A 19,100-nucleotide genomic window follows, 5' to 3' on the forward strand; every position below is an offset into this window, starting at 1 on the left:
ATTGGGTTGCATCATGTGCTTTCTTTCTGCTGCCCCAGGTGGTAGGAAACTTCAGGGGCCAGTTTGAAGAGGGCCTCTCCTTCTCCTTCTAAGGAGAGAAAGAGTACCTGAGACTTGTGGCATTTTAGTCATCTTTGTTGCTTGAGTAGGAAAGGCAGGGGCAGCAGGCAAGCAAGCAGGCTGTGTAGTAACAGAAATATTTCAAGTACAAGGAGGCAGGGGGGCTCAGAAGCTACTAGCAGGAGCCAGCCTCCTTGCTTACTGACATTCTAGTCATCTGTAACCACCAAAGCAGCATCTTTACTTGTTTTGCCTGTGCATACAAGGGTCACAAATGCAGTGCACAAACTCACATTGCACACCTCATTTTTGTGACAAGCATTACAGAATTATAGTTATACAGCCTGTTTCTCCACACTCACGGGTTTGGACAACACAGGTGGATGCGTGCGTGACTGTGCATTAGCTGTGCACCAATTTTACACCAAGCACGTGTGATTTATGTGAATAATAGCAACACTTATTCTAAAAAAGAAAAGAAGCATAGCTGCAGCATTGTCCAAATTGTATCACTCTCCAGCTTGTTTGCACAGTGGTGTTAAGCCAAACTGCCTTATATGAAATGGAAAACAGATTTCATACTCTGCAAGACAGGATTACTTCACCCTCCACACCAAATTATATGGAGATGCCTATGTGGTGCTTCCTCTGTATGCCTCTTACATGCCTGCACATGCGTTTCCCTCCCTACCTGAGCTTCCCCTTTGTTCTGCCTCAAAACAAAAATACCCCCCTTCCTTCTGAGCCTGTTGGCCGTGAGCCCCTTCCCTCCCTAGCACCATCTGCTCTGAATCTGTCCCTTCCGATGCTTGCCATGTACTCTCTGAGCACTGACATCTGCAAGGAGCCGTCTGCTCTGTCAAGGCTTTGTGTGGGATGACACCTGCTCTTCAGATGGCTCCATGGTTGCAGAAAGAATTAATTAGACACATGAGGGAGAGTGGGGTAGTTGGGGTAGAACCGGTAACTATAGGGTCCCTGTCTGGAGGTAAGGATTGTTTGGGGAAGGGCTCATAGCTCTGTGGTTGATACAGGTGGAAAAGAAAGTCAATTAAGTTCACATTTAAAGGTGGATCTGCCTAATTCACACTTTTTGAACCACTATGTGTACTAAAGCACCACCGTTCTTTAAGATTTGTGCTGCTCTGAATTGTGCAGTACATTTCTTCCACCAAGAAATGTGTACAAAAGAGTACATTCTAAGGTGGTGTGCGTTAAAATGCATATATAGGAGAAAATAACATACAAAATGCTTTATATTAAGGGAAATATAAATATCACAAATAAATCTCAGACAGCATTTCATACAAAAAACTGTGTATATTGGGATAAATTTAAACCCAAGTGCTGATGAATTTAAAAGATTCTATAAAAGAAAATTGCAAACTGTCAAGGAGAACAGAATTTAAGATTGGGAAAATGAGGAACAGAGACAAAAACTGAAGTGGACTGATTTGCCATCCCTAGTGGGAAAGGTTTGCTTTGCATGCAAAAGGTTGCAGTTACAGCTAGAGGGTTCCAGGTTGAATAATGTCTTTCTGCATCAGAAGGGGACTCTGACAGCCCAAGGCAGCTTATGAGGCCTTCTCCCTCTTCAGAACATTTGGTAAGGAGGGTGACTGCACCAGTGGCAAGCAGCCTCAAGACACCTCGTCCTTGTGCCAGTGTGAACGCCTTCCCAGGGTACCAGGGTATTCTGGCCACACCCAGCTGGACCTTGGTTGCTGCAAATCTCCCCCCTTGAGCACCCATCTTTCACTGTCTTTTGTCTGTTCCAACCATAGGAGCCGAACTGGCCGGATCATGGAGTTGCTGTCCACCCCACACAGCATTGAGATCAACAACATCACCTGTGACTCATTCCGGATCTCCTGGGCCATGGATGTTGGAGACTTAGACAGAGTCACTCACTACTTCATCGACCTGAACAAAAAAGAGAACAAGAACTCCAACAAATTCAAGCACCGGGTGAGCTGCTACAATGGGCTGCCTTGGTGTTCAGCAGGGGTGAAACAGAAGAGCCTGTGGACCTTCAGATGTTGTTGGACTACAACTTCCATCATCTCTGGCCATTGGCCATGCTGTCTGGGGTTGATGGGAGTGGAAGTCCAGCAGCATCTGAGGAAGGCCACAGGTTCCTCATCCCTAGCATACAGGGTGGGGCAAGACATGCTCTCCAATACATCTCTACTAGCAATCCCTTCAGCCAATAAAAAGCATTCCCCCTTTGCTTCAGTTGCACGCAGACTTAGATCCTTGTTGGCAGCTGTTGATTACCAACCACTAGGGGTGAGCAATGAGATGCCCTCCTGATGGGCTAGATTGTATGTTCTGTGGTTGCACAGCCCACAGTCGGTTCTAATGGGAGCAGTGGTCCAGCACATACAAGGCAAGGGCACTAGGCAGCCTACCGCCAGTGCTCCATGCTGTGGCTGCCTTTATATTTATGAACCTACCAGTGCTTCTGATAATAACCAGATCTCTCACTTGGAAGGCTTTGGGCATTGCTCTGCAGAAAGCAAACTAGTTCAGTGGTAATTTTTTTTCTCCAGGGAAGCCTGGGAACAAAGGCTTTCTCTTACTATAAAACAGAGATGGGCGAGTAGCTTTAAAAGCTGTTTGAGGTGTAGGGGTGTGTGTGTGACACCCTCACAATGAGAACACTTAAAAAGTATGTTTCTGAACGGAGGCTGCAGAGTCGTGAAATGAATTACTCACATCTTTCTCCCTCTGAAATGGAGTCACTAATTTGGATGCTGTTTAACAGGTTGGTTGGTTGGTTGGTTGCTATGACAATGCTACTTAATGTTTAACATTAATTTACACACACACACACACACACACACACACACACACACACACTACCCTTGCTGTGAGAAGGTTTTCTCCCCTCCCTTTTGCTGCCGTCTCCTGACTCTTCCACATTTGCTGTTGCCACAGAAACAGCCTTGCTCCGCAGAGGACCCCCGGTGGCCTGCTGGCTGGTGTGACCATGTTCTCCCTTACTAACAAATATTTTTAAAGCACTTGCTCTGTTCATTGGGCTATTCCAACTACACTGAAAGAGGATGGGTTTTTTAAAACCCTTTGTCAGTTTCTGCCTAGGCCTAGGGTTTGTTATGGGCATGGGTAGGCAAACTAAGGCCCGGGGGCCGGATCCAGCCCAATCTCCTTCTCAGTCCGGCCCGCGGATGGTCCTGGAATCAGTGTGTTTTTACATGAGTAGAATGTGTCCTTTTATTTAAAATGCATCTCTGGGTTATTTGTGGGGCACAGGAATTTGTTCATTCTCCTCCCCCCGATATAGTCTGGCCCCCCACAAGGTCTGAGGGACAGTGGACCGGCCCCCTGCTGAAAAAGTTTGCTGAGCCCTGGTTGTGTGTGCTGAGAGTGTTAGGAGACCCCCCCATTCCTCCCACAGAGATACAATTCCCAGAGTTCCCTGGGAAGCGGGATTGATTGATAAAGCACCTTGGGAACTGTAGCTCTTGGAGGGAAATAGAGATGTTCTAACAGCTCTCAGAACCTTTAACAAACTACAGTTCCCAGGATTCTTTGGGGGGAAGCCATGAATGTTTAAAATGGCATGATAGTGCCTTAAATGTTCTAGCGTGGATGCTGGTAAAAGGCCATGCCATTTCAGGTCAAAGGTGGAGACTCACATGACCAAATGTTCATTCATATAAAAAGTGCTCTGTACATATACAAGGAGCCTGTCTAAGAGGAGGCTAGGAAAGAACTTTCCACTTGGCTAGGGGTCCTCAAGGATTTTGTTCAGTCTGCATTTCCCCAAGCTGTTATCCAGATCAGAATGCAGTTATCCTTTGGGTTTTGCATGACAATGTGTAGAAAAACATGCAGTTTAGATTAAAATGAAAGCATACGAAAAAGCAAGGTATTTGAAAAGATATGTACAAAATTATGCAAACAGGAGCAGATTTGCCTAACTCTTACGGTTTTATTTATTTATTTATTTAATTGACAGGATTTACATACTGCTTAATCAACTAAACCTCTAAGCAGTTTGCATAAAATATAAAATAATATATTAAAATTACTCATAAAATCAGATGCTAAAAACAAGTTAACCTTTCCTCCCCCCCAATATAAATAAAATCAGAAGTTTTAAAAATAAACATGAAAAAGGCATATTAAAATGCTTGTCAAATTTATGTCTGGGTAGGCATTCTTAAACAAATAAGTTTTTAACAGGTGCTAAAAACAGTACAGTAAAAGCACTTTACTAATGATGTTTTGTTAACCACTTAGAAGACACCTGGGCATTAAGTAGTAGTGGTGGTAGTAGTAGTAGTAGTAGTAGTAGTAGTAGTAGTAGTAGTAGAAATAATAATAATAATAATCACTATGTGGTTGCTTCTTAAAGAAATATTATTTTCATCATCATCACCATCAGTGGGCAGGGAGTTCCATGTGGAAATGGAACAGGCTTATGAAAGAAAACATGCGCAGCTGACAGAGGTGGGAAATAGACTGACTTGCCCATTCGTATCCCTGATATGCTATATACAGGAATGTATTTTATTTGGCATGGAGACATATATACAGGAATGTATTTTATTTGGCATGGAGACATAGGGGGCTTATGTGAGCCCCCCATAATCCGAAGTGGTACGAGCTGAATGCAGGTTTAGCAACTCAGCAAGAGCCGGGTCCTGGGATGAGGGTGGAGAGGCAATAGTCGGACCTCACTACAGTGTTACATTTTGAAACCTGAGTACAGTATACAGCAACCATATTAGTCATTTTAAAACTTAAACAAACTGAGGTGAGTACACAGGGAATGCAGTGCTAGTAAAATGCTGCTGTATTTCACAGAAACATACTGCCCTGTTCATCAATAATTACTGATAGCAATAAATATTGCAGTGTTCCACAGTAACCAAGTACTATTTTAATGAATGTTATAGTTCTCCACGCTTAATTTATACTGTGCCTTTTCTTCTGCGAGCACTGAAACAAAAAGCCTCTCAACATCCATCATCCATCTTTTTATGGCACCTAGGGCTGCCATTCTTCAGTGTTTCAAACAAGACTTTGATGCACATTGATGTAGAGGCTGGAATGTTGTGCTCAAAAGATTTTTGAAACCTTTAGAGAAAATGTACTTTTACACCACATAGTAAACACATAAGGAGGGTTGCAGCATATTGTCAGTTAACAAGTTAGATTAATTTATTAAAAACTTTTTGATTGATTAAAAATTTGCCCCCATTAATCAGACAGCAGATATTTTAAAAAACTTGTTAATTCTCACACAAAGGCAAGATCACTCACCCCCCCAACCTGGCTGTTAGGTGTTCAATGGCTGGCAGCTGCCATCAGGCATCAAAAGCTGTTGAGTGCCCATCAAAGTAATGTCTTCAGCTGAACAAAAGACTAGAGCCATAGCTCTTAAACTGTGGGGCAGCTGTGACATTTTGGGACAAATAGGACCCTAAAGCAGGTGGAAACTTCTCTGCATTCCAGCCAAGATGCAGGTAGTGTTTTGAATGGCTCTGGCCGGGGACTTCACAGATCCATGTGGGATTTGTGGGAGCTTCCTGCACCCTCATTGCCCCATCATCTCACATATGATTTTAGAAGAACGGCGCTTAGGAAGAGCTGCCAGTTTCTTCTTACAATGTTTCTCAGCATCATCGATAACCTTTTCTGTTCACCTTCTAGTGCTAGAGTGGGACTTTTATTATCTAGACTCCCTTGCACCCTTGGCAAGGAGCTGTATCAAACAGTAATGGGCAGCAGCCAATAAACCCACAAAAAACCACCAAAGTGGGGAACCACTGGCCCTCCAGATGTTACTGAACTACAACTCCCATCATCCCTTACCATTGTCCGTAGTTGCTGTGCCTGATGGGAGCTGTAGTTCAACATTATCTGGCGAGCTTAGACAAATGGGGAGAAGAATAAGGTAGAGCCCTGCTGGCTATAGAGAGACCCCATCTTCTGAGCATAGGTTCTGCTGAACATAGGAAACTGTTAGACCTGGCCATTACTCTGATTGGCAGCATCTCTCTTGGGTTTCTGGCACAGAGTTCTTCCACACTCCCTGCTTTTTGGTCCTTTTAGCTGGAGATGCTTCAGGGATTGAACCTGGGTCAGTCATGCAAGGTATGTGCTCTCTCATGATCACACTTCACCAAAGATCTTAACACACAGGCACTTTTATAGGGCAGCAAGCAGCCCCTGCGCTTTCCTGCTCCAGGGTTTGGAAAGAAACTGGTAGCACTGGCCAATTATTACCAGTTCTACCTCTCCCAGTTAATAACCTGGCTGTCATCAGGGCCATAGCTAGGGGGTGGTGAGGTGGGCCCCCGCCAGGGGTGCAGGCGAGGGGGCGCGCACACAAAATCGGCTTAGAAATATGTCCATAAATATGTCTATAAATAAAAATATTGATTATTGCCTCATAAGAAAAGGTTTTTAATAGAGGGTGAATTGAATGGGGGGGGCGGGGTTGGAGGAGAGGCGAAAAGAAGAGCTAATTTGTCCATGGCTGGGGGACACAATCTGGACAGTTTTTCCAGGGGTGCAAGATCACCTAGCTACAGCTCTGGCTGTCATTCACTGCATCATTTCCAGTTTGCAAACAATCTGTACAGACAAGCCTCCCCGTCTAATGCAATGCATAGAGAAATGCATCAGGATTAAAGGTTCCTGAATTAGAAGATTTTTAATGGTGGGGAAGAGGGCCTTCTCCAGGGTGAATTTTTAAAAATCTGCTCTTGCCTGTTAATAGACTATTATTATTTTTTAAAATTATGCCAAGGATTCCAAATGATGAATTAATCTGATTGTTCCTAACATAACATGCAACTGAGTGGCATCTTGTACCTTGTTCCAGTAATGAATAACAGGCTCAACTTCCTGCACAAATGAGTCATGTTGTTGTTTTCCCTCTGCCTTAGTCTTATAATATAAATTTAAATTATATATTTGTCTTCCACATCCTGAGATCTCAGAATAAAGGGCACTCTGTACGTATTTTAAATAAACAAAAAGTGGAGGAAAAGTTCTGCTGAAAGGCAGGTTGCCCCCCCCATGCCTTCACCTGCACAGCTTTGCAGGAGTGCCAGCTGTGAGTTGCTGAGCACCCTCTCGGCTTGCATGAGATAATGGGGAGGCCCAACAGTGCTAGCCAGTGTCCTGCATGGACTGAGGTAGCACCCTAAAAACATGGTTGTCAAATCCTCTGCTTTGCCCAGGTGCTTTGCTGCAGCCACACAGAACTTTCATGGCAGACAAGCAGATATGGGAAGGTAGAAAAATTGGGAAGTAGACTATTTGGAGAGTGCACTAGTCTATAAAGCCAGGAGTGGGTTGGTGCAGGATGCACAAGGGTTATCTTATTTTGTGGACCAGCCTTTGTCAACTTTTGGCCATCTAGATGCTTTGGGCTGCAACCCCCATCAGCCCCAGTCAGTTCAGTTGGAGTTGGGATGACTGATGGGAGTTGTAGTCCAAGGCATCTGGAGGGCAAAGGTTGGCAAAGGCTGCCATAGATCAAAGGATGGAGCACAGCCTTTTATCAGGCCGGGAGAATGTAACTTCCCATCTGTGGCCAATCCAGAATTAAAGCAAGAAACCTTGGCCTCTCCCTTCTCCTGATGGTGCCTAGGGTGGTGGCGCCTGGGCCCAGCCATTTCCCAGGAAACTCCAGGCCCCAAATCTAGTTTGATTCCTGACGCGGCTTGATTCTTTTCTTTGGGCAGGATGTCCCTACCAAGCTAGTGGCCAAGGCAGTTGCTCTGCCCATGACTGTGCGGGGTCATTGGTTTCTGAGTCCCAGGACGGAGTACAGCGTGGCCGTGCAGACGGCAGTGAAGCAGAGTGACGGAGAGTACCTTGTGTCTGGATGGAGCGAGACCATTGAATTCTGCACAGGAGGTGAGTGTTCAGCAGAAGCTTTGAGCCTTGGCAGTCCTACTCTTGAGAGGGCCACACACCCAGAGATGCACTTAGTATGTACTAGAACCATAATAGCCAACACGTCACACTCCAGATGTTTTAGAAGACAACTCCCATCAGCCTCAGCTAACGTAAGTAAATGGTCAGGGTTGGTGGAAATTGTGGTTGTAAACATCTGGAGCAGGGGTGGGTAACCTCTTCTGGCCAGAGGGCTAGATCTTTATCTCCTCCACCCTGGGCAGAGCCACCCACCTGTCAATCGCCTGACAACATCATGACATCCGCTGATCCACATTCCAATTGTTGGGACTTCAAAGTGAACCAACAGCCCTTAGTAAACATATTTGTGTGTTTAAGAGACCCCCCTCCACTATTTTTCCTTCAAAGATTTGAAGGAGCTCAGAGGTTGGGAGCATGCTTCCATTTGCCTTCCAGCTGATGGGCAGGTGGGAAGACACCTTCAAATGCCCTCTCCACCTTCTCCTTCAAAGTTCCATGGAGCATGCTGCTCCCGCCATCACCTGGGGTGCGGGGGGTGGTGGCTTTCTGTAAATGGCCTTGTGGGCCAAACAGAGAGGCCTAGGGGCCAGCTTTGGTCTGCAGGCTGGAGGTTCCTCACCCCGATCTGGAGGTTACCATGTTGCTAGAAAGTGTGCTCTTTTTGTTGCAGCCCTCTGACTCAGTTACCAACTAGACAAGTGCCAGGTAGATTGATGTTTTGGTGCCTGTTGAAGGCCCCTTTGCTTTAAGAAGGCTTTTCCGGAAGTTTGAACCAGGAATGTTAAGGACTATTGATTGCAAAACTGCAGAAACACTGTCATTCATTTCAATGAAAATTAAATCATTGAATTTGTATCCTTCCATATTTTATGTTATTTTGTCTTACTAAACACTACTTAAGTAGCTTGGGTTGCAAAGCAGCTTATAAATCAGCAGATAAATAAAATACATGCTAGAAACAGAGAATAATAGAACTGCAGAATCAGAGAATTATAAAGTTGGAAGGAACCGCCAGGCTCATCTAGTCCAGCCTCCTGCAAGGCAGGAGTCACAGCTAAAGAATCCCTAAGAGATGGTCATCCTGCCTCTGTTTTGAAGCCTCCCAGAAGGAGGCCTGGCAACGTGGCTGCCTTGTGCAGCGGATCTTTTGCGCTAGAGGTGCTAGGGCAGGGCAGGGGGCCTCACTCACGGAGACAGCAGCCCCCAGAGCTGCTCTCTTCTGGAAAACCTGCTGACCTCGATGGCAACGTCTTGGAGTCACGGCCACAGGGAGGCCTCTTTCATACACCTCAGACACCTTGACATTTTTGTTCTTATTTTTAAAAGGGAAGCTTCTGACTTTTATGGGTGAAAAAGATACAACAGGGATGCAGCACTTGTGGCTCTCCATATGCTGCCTGGCCACCCTGGCTGGTGGGAGTTGGGGGTCCCAGGGCATCTGGAGGGCCACAGCTTCCCCACAACTAGACAGGAGGAAAAGCTGGCAAGCAGGATTTTACCCAACTGTTCACTAAGGGCTCATCCACACTTCCACTTTTCCCGTGCCTAGAAAGCAGAAGTCTGAATGAGCCCTAAGAGATAAATTTATTCCACTTCCTAGTAAGTTCAAAGGAACTGAGATAGCTGACAAGGCCCTAGGCACTCATTTTTAAGGGAAGCTTTTTTTCCTTCAATGAAAGCTTGTGCCGCACAAAGCAAATTGCAGACGTGGGGGCCCTGATCCATTTCAGGACTGCTGCAGTGAGAGCCCCCACCCCACCCCACCCCTTGCCTTGCACCTGGGTCCCAATCCAAATCACTCTCACCCACCAACCACCCCAATGTCTGCAATTTAATAATAATAATAATAATAAATTTTATTTATACCCCGCCCTCCCCAGCCGAAGCTGGGCTCAGGGTGGCTAACAACAATCAAAATAATCCAACATTCTAAAAAACCTTTCATTATAAAAATTAATTAAAATCAAGTTGATGGCAACCATTAAGCAAAATTCTGTGCAGATTGCCAGAGGAGGGGGTCAGGCTGTGCCCCGACCAAAGGCCTGGTGGAACAGCTCTGTCTTACAGGCCCTGCGGAAAGATGTCAGGTCCCGCAGGGCCCTAGTCTCTTGTGACAGAGCGTTCCACCAGATTGGAGCCGCGGCCGAGAAAGCCCTGGCTCTAGTTGAGGCCAGCCTAACCCCTCTGTGGCCTGGGATCTTCAAGATGTTTTTATTTGCAGACCGTAAGTTCTTCTGTGGGACATACCAGGAGAGGCGGTCCCGTAGGATAAAATTTGCTTTTTAAAAGTGTAATGGTAAATTTTTGAAATGCAGAAGCTTACCATGACTGTCCCTGTAATTAGACTGGAGATAAAATAACACATCTCACTATTGTTTGTGGCTTGGCTGTGCATAGTTATCTGGGTGTAAATGCCATTGAACTCAGGGATGCTGGCTGCATAGGTTCAATTTGTAAATGAGCTTTAAGGAAAGCTATTCAGCCAGCTGAAATGCAGGCTTTAGCTTTTAAATAGAAGGACAGACATTCCTGCCAAGAGGTAGGAACCCCGTCAAGGAAAAGGAAAGAAGTATCCAGCCTCTTCTTGATTATTTTCCTTATTCTCTGACTTCTTTCTGCCAACCAACAATAGTAAAACTCAATATCACTTCTTCCCTATGGAGGGTTTGTTAATTACTGTGGTGCTCCAGAAGAGAATGTCATCACTCCTGCTCTGAAAAAAAAGTGCCTGTTCTGCACTCTTCCACATTTCTGCTCCACAACACTACGGCCTACAAGCTGGTGCCTTGTCTGAAAGCACTTAAGCAGTCTCAAAAGACCTATTTGCATGGATAGGAAAGGGAATGTGGGCCATTACAGTGGTACCTCTGGTTACGTACTTAATTCGTTCGGGAGTTCTGTTCTTAACCTGAAACTGTTCCTAACCTGAAGCACCACTTTAGCTAATAGGGCCTCTTGCTGCCGCCGCACCACTGCTGCACGATTTCTGTTCTTATCCTGAAGCAAAGTTCTTAACCCGAGGTAATATTTCTGGGTTAACGGAGTCTGTAACCTGAAGCGTATGTAAGCCGAGGTACCACTGTACTGTATGTTTTGAAGTTTAAGGAATAAGGGAGATTTTATAACACACACACACACACACACACACACACACACACACTTGTTTGGGCTAGCTAAAAGGCGGGGCCTTGTTTGATGGGAGCTGGAACAGGCTGAGTGGTGCTGAAAGGTAGTAAATCCAGATTTCGTGATGAAGCAAGAGTCTCTGAGTGGGAGGCAAAAGGCATGCCATTGCAAGACGCCCAGAGCAGGTGAGGTGGGTGGGGGTGACAAGCAAGAGAACTGGCTGGAGGCAAAAGATCCAGGTGTGGGAAGAAGAAGAAGAAGAAGAAGAAGAAGGGGATAGGGATATATTGGGGTGGGGGCTGAAGAGAGGTGGAGATTGGTCATGTGGCAATTGATCGAGAATTTGATGAAACCCTGTCCCCTTGGTGTCCCCTGCAGACTATGCGAAGGAGCATTTGGCGCAGCTGCAGGAGAAAGCAGAACTCATTGCAGGAAGGATGCTCAGGTTCTCCGTCTTCTATCGGAACCACACCAAGGAATATTTCCAGCATGTCAGGTAAGGGCTTTCAAGCCATGTGCGAGTGGGGACCAGAGTGGCAGGAAATGGATGCTGGTACCCCATCCCTTCCTCCACGCCAAGTTGCCATATCCCGTTGTCACGGTTATCGTTTGCCCATATCCCTCTTCTCCCTCTGACAATTGCACTGGACAGAGGTGTGATATGACATCTGATATGACGTCAGAGAGTTGGATTTGGACCCGGGGCCCCCAGTTGCTGACCCCAACGTTTATTCTAGAGTCTCCCTTCTAGTCTGATGTTAGGGATCATAGAAAGTGGGTGATGGTGGGGACCCTCTCAAAGAACTGCCCAGTCATAAGCTGCAATGCTTCACCTTCCCAAGTTGTCTTGTCTTAAAGGTGAAATCCATTTCAGACTCTCCACCAGAGCTGAGAATACAGGTCAGGCCTCTGGATTCCTGCTACTCCCCCATTTTGATCAAGGTTTCCAGTCATTACCGTTTTATCCCATCCTTCCTCCAAGGAACTCAAAGTCTCCTTAATTTTCTCTTCACAACAATCCTGTAAAGTAGGTTAGTCTATGTGAGCTTCAAGGCTGCATAGGAAACTGAACCCTGACCTCCCTGGATCTAGGCCAACACGGTGACCATTATATAATACACTTAAAAAAATGAAAAGAAATACATTTTCTTTCTTCCCTTCCTCCAAATAGCTCAGAGCGTGATGCATAAATCTCCCTTCCTCGCCCACTTTTATCCTCCCTGCAGCCCAGTGAGGTAGGTCAGGCTGAGAGATCACAAAGGATCCAGGGTCACCCAGTGAGCTTCACAACTGAGTAGGCGTTTGAATCCAGGACTCCCAAGGCCTAGTCTAAAACTTTTGAACCACTGCTTCACACTGCCTCTCACTCCTGTTCCCTGAGCTAGGTTGAAGTACTAAGGGTGGGGGTCAGAGGTTGCTTCACCTGCTCCAGAGTGTGGTACAGTGGTTAGAGAGCTAGACTAGGACCTGGGAGAGCAGGGTTCGAATTCCCACTCAGCCACCAGGCTCACTGGGTGACCTTGGGCCAGTCACCAACCCTTAGCCATACCTACTCCACAGGGTTGTTGTGGGGATGAAATGGGGGGGGGGGACCATGTCCACCACCATGAGCTCCTTGGAAGATAAATGTTGCATATAAATAAAATAAATAAATAGCTATTCATGTAGCAATAAAATAAGAAAGCCCTGATGATCCCCTCCCACCTTCCTGAGGTCACTTCCTATAATTCAGGGCGGGGGCATAGTCAGAAGGGCTCTTTACATTTAAGGCCCGTCCTGACTGCAGCTGCTGCTGCTGCTTCTTCCCCCCCTTGTGGCTGACTGTCTGCCTCTCCCTCCTGGCCAGAATTCACAGTGGGAATGTCATGAAGCCCTACCTGAAGGACAACAGCGGCAGCCACGGCTCTCCCACCAGCGGGATGTTGCATGGCATCTTCTTCAGCTGCAACACCGAGTTCAACACAGGGCAGCCCCCGCAGGACTCCCCCTACGGCCGCTACCGCCTCCAGATCCCTGCCCAGCGCCTCTTTGGCCCCAACACCAACCTCTACTTTGCGGACTTCTACTGCATGTACACCGCCTACCACTATGTCATCCTGGTGCTGGCGCCCAAGGGGTCCCCCGGAGACAACTTCTGCCAGGAGCGCTTGCCCCAGCTGGACATTACGGGCAACAAGTTCCTGACCTGCTGTGTGGAGGAGGGCGAGCTGGTCTACCGCCATGCCCAGGACATCATCCTGGAGATCATCTACACCGAGCCGGTTGACCTCAGCCTAGGGGTGCTGGGGGAGATCAGCGGCCATCAGCTCATGAGCCTTTCGACGGCCGACGCCAAGAAGGATCCCAGCTGCAAGACGTGCAACATCAGTGTTGGGCGCTAGAGACTGGAGGGGGTGGGGTGGATTAGGGAGGGGAAGGGAGGGGATACGAGAGATCTCTGTGGACCAAAGGCCCCTGGCAGTGACGTGGCCAGCTGTGAGCTGCCACCTCCCCATTGCTAGAGAAGTGGGCCCCTCACTGCATCCATCTCTCTAGCCCTTGCATGCTTCCATAGAGCCACTGTAAATAAGATTCTGAGCTAGAGAGAGGTGGGTGGAGTCAGCTCTGCAGGGCCCTACTCTTCCAGCAAGATAACCAGTGGGTCCACTTGTGAAAGGTCAGCCTAGATTTCTTGGGTTCTTTCTATAGGGAGAAAGACCGCTTGCCTTCTGTGCCCCTCACCCTGTTCAAACTCAATGTGGGCATTTCACTGCACATGCAACAAACACTCTGGCCAGTGTGATAAAGGATCTGCCTTCTGAAACAGGTCCCAAGTGGGAGCCGTCTCAACTTCTTTACCACCCTATTTCCGCTGGCCGTTCCGCTCCCGAAGGCTCACCCAAGGGGCCTTTCCTGCCACGTCTCCCTCCCTCGTCCACAGCAGAGCCTGGGAGCCTGTGGCACTCCAGCCGTTGGTGTCCTGCGTCTCCCATTCTCCCTGCCCTTGGTCATGCTGGCAGGGAGTGGGGAGAGCTGCAGTCCAGCAGCGGCAGGAGGCTCACCCCTCATCTGCAGCCTTCTGTGCGTCTGGAAGACTGGAGGGGGAGAACCCCCCTCCTTCTGGGGGGAAGCTCACATATTCAGCTGGCACAACACCCCCCCCCCCAATCAGGTTTTGTGATGTGCAGAACTAGTCTGTGGTTTGCACGGACAAAGGGCTGCAGGAGGGAAGCCTATGGGTGATGCGTCATATCTCTGGGGCTCCCAGCAGGGAAAAGAGAATCACAGGTAGATTCCTTCACTTCCTCTGGGTGCGACATCTTATTGCTTCACATCATTTATGTGTTTTGATAAAATAAAAGAAGCAGTTGGAGGAGGGGAAAGAGGGCAGAGAGAGAGAGGAGGCAGGCTCCAGCAGGCCTGTTGGCGCAGCCTCAAAGAGGACTGGAATGCTGGTGGCTGGTAGCGGCACAGAGGCTCCCAGCCTGTCTCCCTCGTCTGTCACGCAGCCCAGCCTTGCCTGGTCTCCCTGCTTATCTGGGCTGGCGGAGGAATCCAGTTTGCCCACATTGGGCCAGGCTGTGTGTCCTCACGTGACTGTCTTTTGAGACTATGGCAGCATGGGGAGCGGGGGAGCGGCTCCTCGCCATGGGGCCAGATGACATGCAGCCCCACCAAAGTATGACTTAAGCCAAAAGCAGCCTGGTGGCCATGGCATAATAGGGGGACAGGGCTGCTCCACCCTTTCCCTTCCATCTGACTCTCTTCTTTTCTCCCCCTGGCTGGAGTGGGGAGGGATATGCAAGGGCCACCCCCACCCCGTTCCCTTGCTTCCAGGTGCAGCTCTCTTGAGGCTGCTTTTGGCAGCTGACAGTCCTGCAGCAGGTAATTGGCCACGTCTGAAGCTGCTAAGCGCTGGACCGCGCTCTCTGCCTACAGCCAATCTGGGGCAGCAACTGCTCTACTTGCAGCAGGAAAGAAGAGTCAGAGGAATGTGGGGGTAAAAGCAAAAGTCTCAGGCTTGGCCTGACAGGTGTTAGCACTTCCTTTGCAGCCACTCCCCAGCTCTGTCTCAACCTGCCCCTGACTTCACTCAGCCACCAAGAACCTGCTCTGCTGAGACAGGCTAGACCTAATCAACCCCCGCCCCCCCGGCTCAGGTCTGTGCTTCAGGCTCAGGCCACCTCCGTTGATTTGTTTGGGTTTTCTTGTGCTGCGTGTGCGCGTGCGAATATTTTGCCTTCCAAGAGAGCTGCTTGCACACTGCTCCTTTTGATGCAGGGCAACCTGAGAGGGCATTGGCACAAAGACAGGCCAGCAGGGCAACCTGAGAGGGCATTGGCACAAAGACAGGCCAGCACAGCCACTAAGAACATGAGAGGAGTCCTGCTGGATCAGGCAAAAGGCGCATCTCATGCAGCATCTGGTCCTCACAGAGAGAAACAGGCCTCTGGGAAACCCATAAGCAGGACCTGAGTGCCCAAATGCCCTCCCTGCTGATGATTCCCAGTAGCATAGATTCAGCGACATCCTGCCCCCAGAGCCAGAGGAGAACGCAGCCATCACGGCCAGGAGCCACGGAGAGCCTGGGCCTCCATGAATTAGTCTGGTCCTCCTTTCAAACCATCCAAGTTGGTGTCGTCACAACATCTTGTGGGAGCAGATGCCATATTTGAACTATGTGCATTCTTTTCATGGTCCTGAATCTTCAGTCATTCAGCTCCTTTGAATAGTCCCAGATTCTAGTATTGTGTGAGGAGGAAGAGAACTTCTCTATCCACTTGTCTCCCCACAGCCAGGAAGAAAGAGGGTTTCCATTCGGTCAGTGTCTCTATTTTTGCTGAGTTGGCATGTAAGATATGGCTGGTGATACCCCATTTTGCATTGGGGTAAAAGTCTACGACTGTTGAATAAATAGGAGTGCTGTGCCAGAGAACTCCCCCCCCCCAACCCCACAGGCAGATTTAAAGGGAATACTCCAAAGGAGCGCTCACACCTTGAGAAAAACAACTTGTGAGCACACAGAGAGAAATGGAAGGCCACTGGGTGGCAACTTTTCTGTGGTTCTTCTGAACCTATAAACAGCCTTTTCCCAACTGGGGCTGAGAGGAGTCAGCTGGTCTATGACTCCAGACCCTGGAGTGTCTGTCTACCATGAAGATCATAGCCCACCCCCTACATGTGACCTGGCAGGTCTGTCTGTCTCTCTCACACACACCCCTCCGATTCCGCCCCCCCCCCCAGGAAGCAGCAGAGCCAGAGAGTTCATCAAGCCTCTATTGAGCCTCCATGTATGGCTAAGGGGGACCATTGGGCTCAGTGGGCTGCAGATTTCTGCAGATGTATTTTGGCATTCTTGTGGGTTTTCAGCATGTGTTGCTAGGAAGCCTTGGACAAAAAGATCTGTAATGGTGCCAGGTGTGTCTAAAAGGCAGCTTGTCTGTGATCTGGAACCATAGCAAGGCCAAACAGATATGGGCAGGCTAGCCCATAAACTCATATTGGGCCAGAGTCGACTAGCCTGGGATGCTGGCAGAAGCGATCACAAGGACTCCTGCTAGAGCAAAGGGCCTTCCACCCCATTGTCTCCCCCAAATCCTCTCTGGATAGTCGAGGGAACCCACAGATCAGCGCATGGGTGGAGAAGAATGTAGAAATGGATGGACAATCGTATTCGTGTTGAATCCCACCCAGTGTGCTTTAGACTGCAGCCCCCAAAATCCTCCGCTGTGTGTGGAGATTCTGCAGGAATAATTCTGATGAATATAATAGCAGATGAATCTACAGTGGTACCTCGGGTTACATACGCTTCAGGTTACAGACGCCGCTAACCCAGAAATAGTGCTTCTGGTTAAGAACTTTGCTTCAGGATGAGAACAGAAATCGTGCTTCGGCAGCAGCAGGAGGCCCCATTAGCTAAAGTGGTGCTTCAGGTTAAGAACAGTTTCAGGTTAAGTACAGACCTCTGGAACAAATTAAGTACTTAACCCGAGGTACCACTGTACATGGAAAGGTGAGCCTCATAGAAATCTTGAGGAGAAAAGACCATAAGAGCCCATCTAGATCATCAGCCTATTCTTACAGTGGCCAAGGAGTTGCCCATGGGAAGTCAACAGGCAAGACGTGAGTGCGACAGAACTCTCCTTACTTTTCATTCCATGTAACTGGTGTGCAGAGGCCGACTGTCTTAAACCACAGTGGCAGAACATGGCAGCCACTGATAGCCTCACGCTCAATGAATATAGATTGGGAGAGGCAGTGACTTACCCATGGAGGAACAAAAATTTGAAACCAGATGCCAACCACTTTCCCCACTATCTGCCAATGGTGGTCTTGAAAGCCACCTTTTAGATGACAGCAATTCCTCAGTCACCAAATCCAAGTAATTTCAAAAACAGGAGATGATTCTGGAGTTGGGTCAAGGCACCTTCACAGTGTTCAGCTTTTGCCAATCTGATGCCCTCCAGTCCCATATGAGAAACAGTCCTGAAAATAAGACATTTGGGGCCATCTCAGATGGGGTTGTCTTGTTGGTTGCTGAATGATGAGGCAAACTGAAGTCTCTTTTGTAGACAGTGGAAGCAAATTATAATCCTCTTGGATGGATGATGCAGAAGGATCAACAGTTCCCCGTGTAGCCAGTGTGTAGAATTGAGTGTATTCCTGCAAAATATCTCATTGGCTGAAAAATACATGAGGGTACATCAGCAACCAATCACAAGCACTGTCAGCTGGAGCTGTGCCCGGCTGGGGCTGATGGGAGATGTACTCCCCAAACACCTGGAAGGCACCAGGTTGGACAAAGCGTTGTTGTTGATGATGATGTTGATTACCTGCCCTTCACCCTAAGGTCCCAAGGTGGGTTACAACATTCACACACAATAGTAAAAGCAGTTTAAAACAATTTGCAATCACAAAAATAGGGTGGGTCCTAAAAATATACACTTCAAGTGTAAAAAGCCACAGGAAAGAGGTATGTCTTCAGCATTCTCCAGAAGCTGCATAATGAAGGTGCCAGGTGGAACTCTGTGGGGAGGGAGTCCCACTGCAGGGGGCCACCACAGAGAAGGCCTGGTCCACCAGCCCCTGAGCCTATGAGGGCAGAGAAACTACCAAGAGGGCCCCCTCTGCTGATCTCAGCACCCGAGAGGGTCTGCAGGGAATCCCACAGCTAGACCAAGGATGTCTGGTATATATTGCACTTCCATGTTACATTACCCACTCATTTTGGAGGACTCTATCACAACAAACCTATCAGCAAAGCAGTGTAGATTGTACTTCAAGCCTGGATCCAATGGCCTTCTGCAAAATGACTGGTGTGCTCAAAGAAGTCCTAACAGAGAATGTTTTTTCGTTAAAATAAATATTATTACACGGCAGTCAGTAAATCAGGTTTTAAAGCAAAGAGGTTTTGGCAGGGGAGGCTTGGCTTTCAGGGCTGCAGATAAGTTTTTATTCTTGGCAGCATTTCAAAATGAACAAGTGAGTGTCCAGATGTTCAGTGCAGCCAGCTGTGTGGTGATTGCTGTGTGCTGTCGCAGGTATCGTGCCGTGAATGCTGCTAGCATGGAGTAATAAGAACCCTGGCTTTTTCTATACTAGCTTTCAATCTCCTCTCCTCCCCCTTCCCCCTTCCTGTTGCACTGCAAATTTCAACCTTGCTGATGGAAAGCGTGACACCTGCCCCTGGGAATGCTGTATTTACTGTTGGGAGGCAAATTCAGCTGTCCTTGACTCTTTCCAGCTTTGTAAGTGTTATGCTAAGAAGTCCGATGGCAGTATGTGTTGGATTTGTTAGATGCTTTCCCCCCTCCAGCAGGTGTATCTGAAAATTGTATTGGGAAGAACTGTGGGATATGCCTTCCTGTCTCTGTGAGACAAGAGCCTTTTCCCATTTCATTTCCAGTGCAAAAAGAGAGCATTTGGCTGGTGAACCAGGCATAGAAAGGGAACAGAACAAGCGACAGACAGCTTTCCTGTATTGCATATCTTCACACAGAATCTGTTTG

At 47.9% G+C, this 19,100-nt stretch overlaps 1 protein-coding gene across 1 annotated transcript in view; it reads left to right on the top strand.

The window, feature by feature from the left end:
* Window positions 1-13,920, top strand: part of PHYHIP (phytanoyl-CoA 2-hydroxylase interacting protein) — a 41,063-nt gene extending 27,143 nt beyond the window's left edge. The window contains exons 2-5 of the mRNA XM_083589012.1: window positions 1,845-2,028; window positions 7,791-7,965; window positions 11,491-11,608; window positions 12,959-13,920. Coding sequence (XP_083445138.1) covers window positions 1,864-2,028; window positions 7,791-7,965; window positions 11,491-11,608; window positions 12,959-13,493 — 993 coding nt within the window. The 5' untranslated portion in view covers window positions 1,845-1,863 and the 3' untranslated portion in view covers window positions 13,494-13,920. The remainder of the gene's footprint in view (window positions 1-1,844; window positions 2,029-7,790; window positions 7,966-11,490; window positions 11,609-12,958) is intronic.
* The last annotated feature ends 5,180 nt before the right edge of the window (window positions 13,921-19,100 follow it).

The sequence above is a fragment of the Podarcis filfolensis genome, assembly GCF_964270895.1.
Source record: "Podarcis filfolensis genome assembly, chromosome: 15".
NCBI classification, from domain to species: domain Eukaryota; kingdom Metazoa; phylum Chordata; class Lepidosauria; order Squamata; family Lacertidae; genus Podarcis; species Podarcis filfolensis.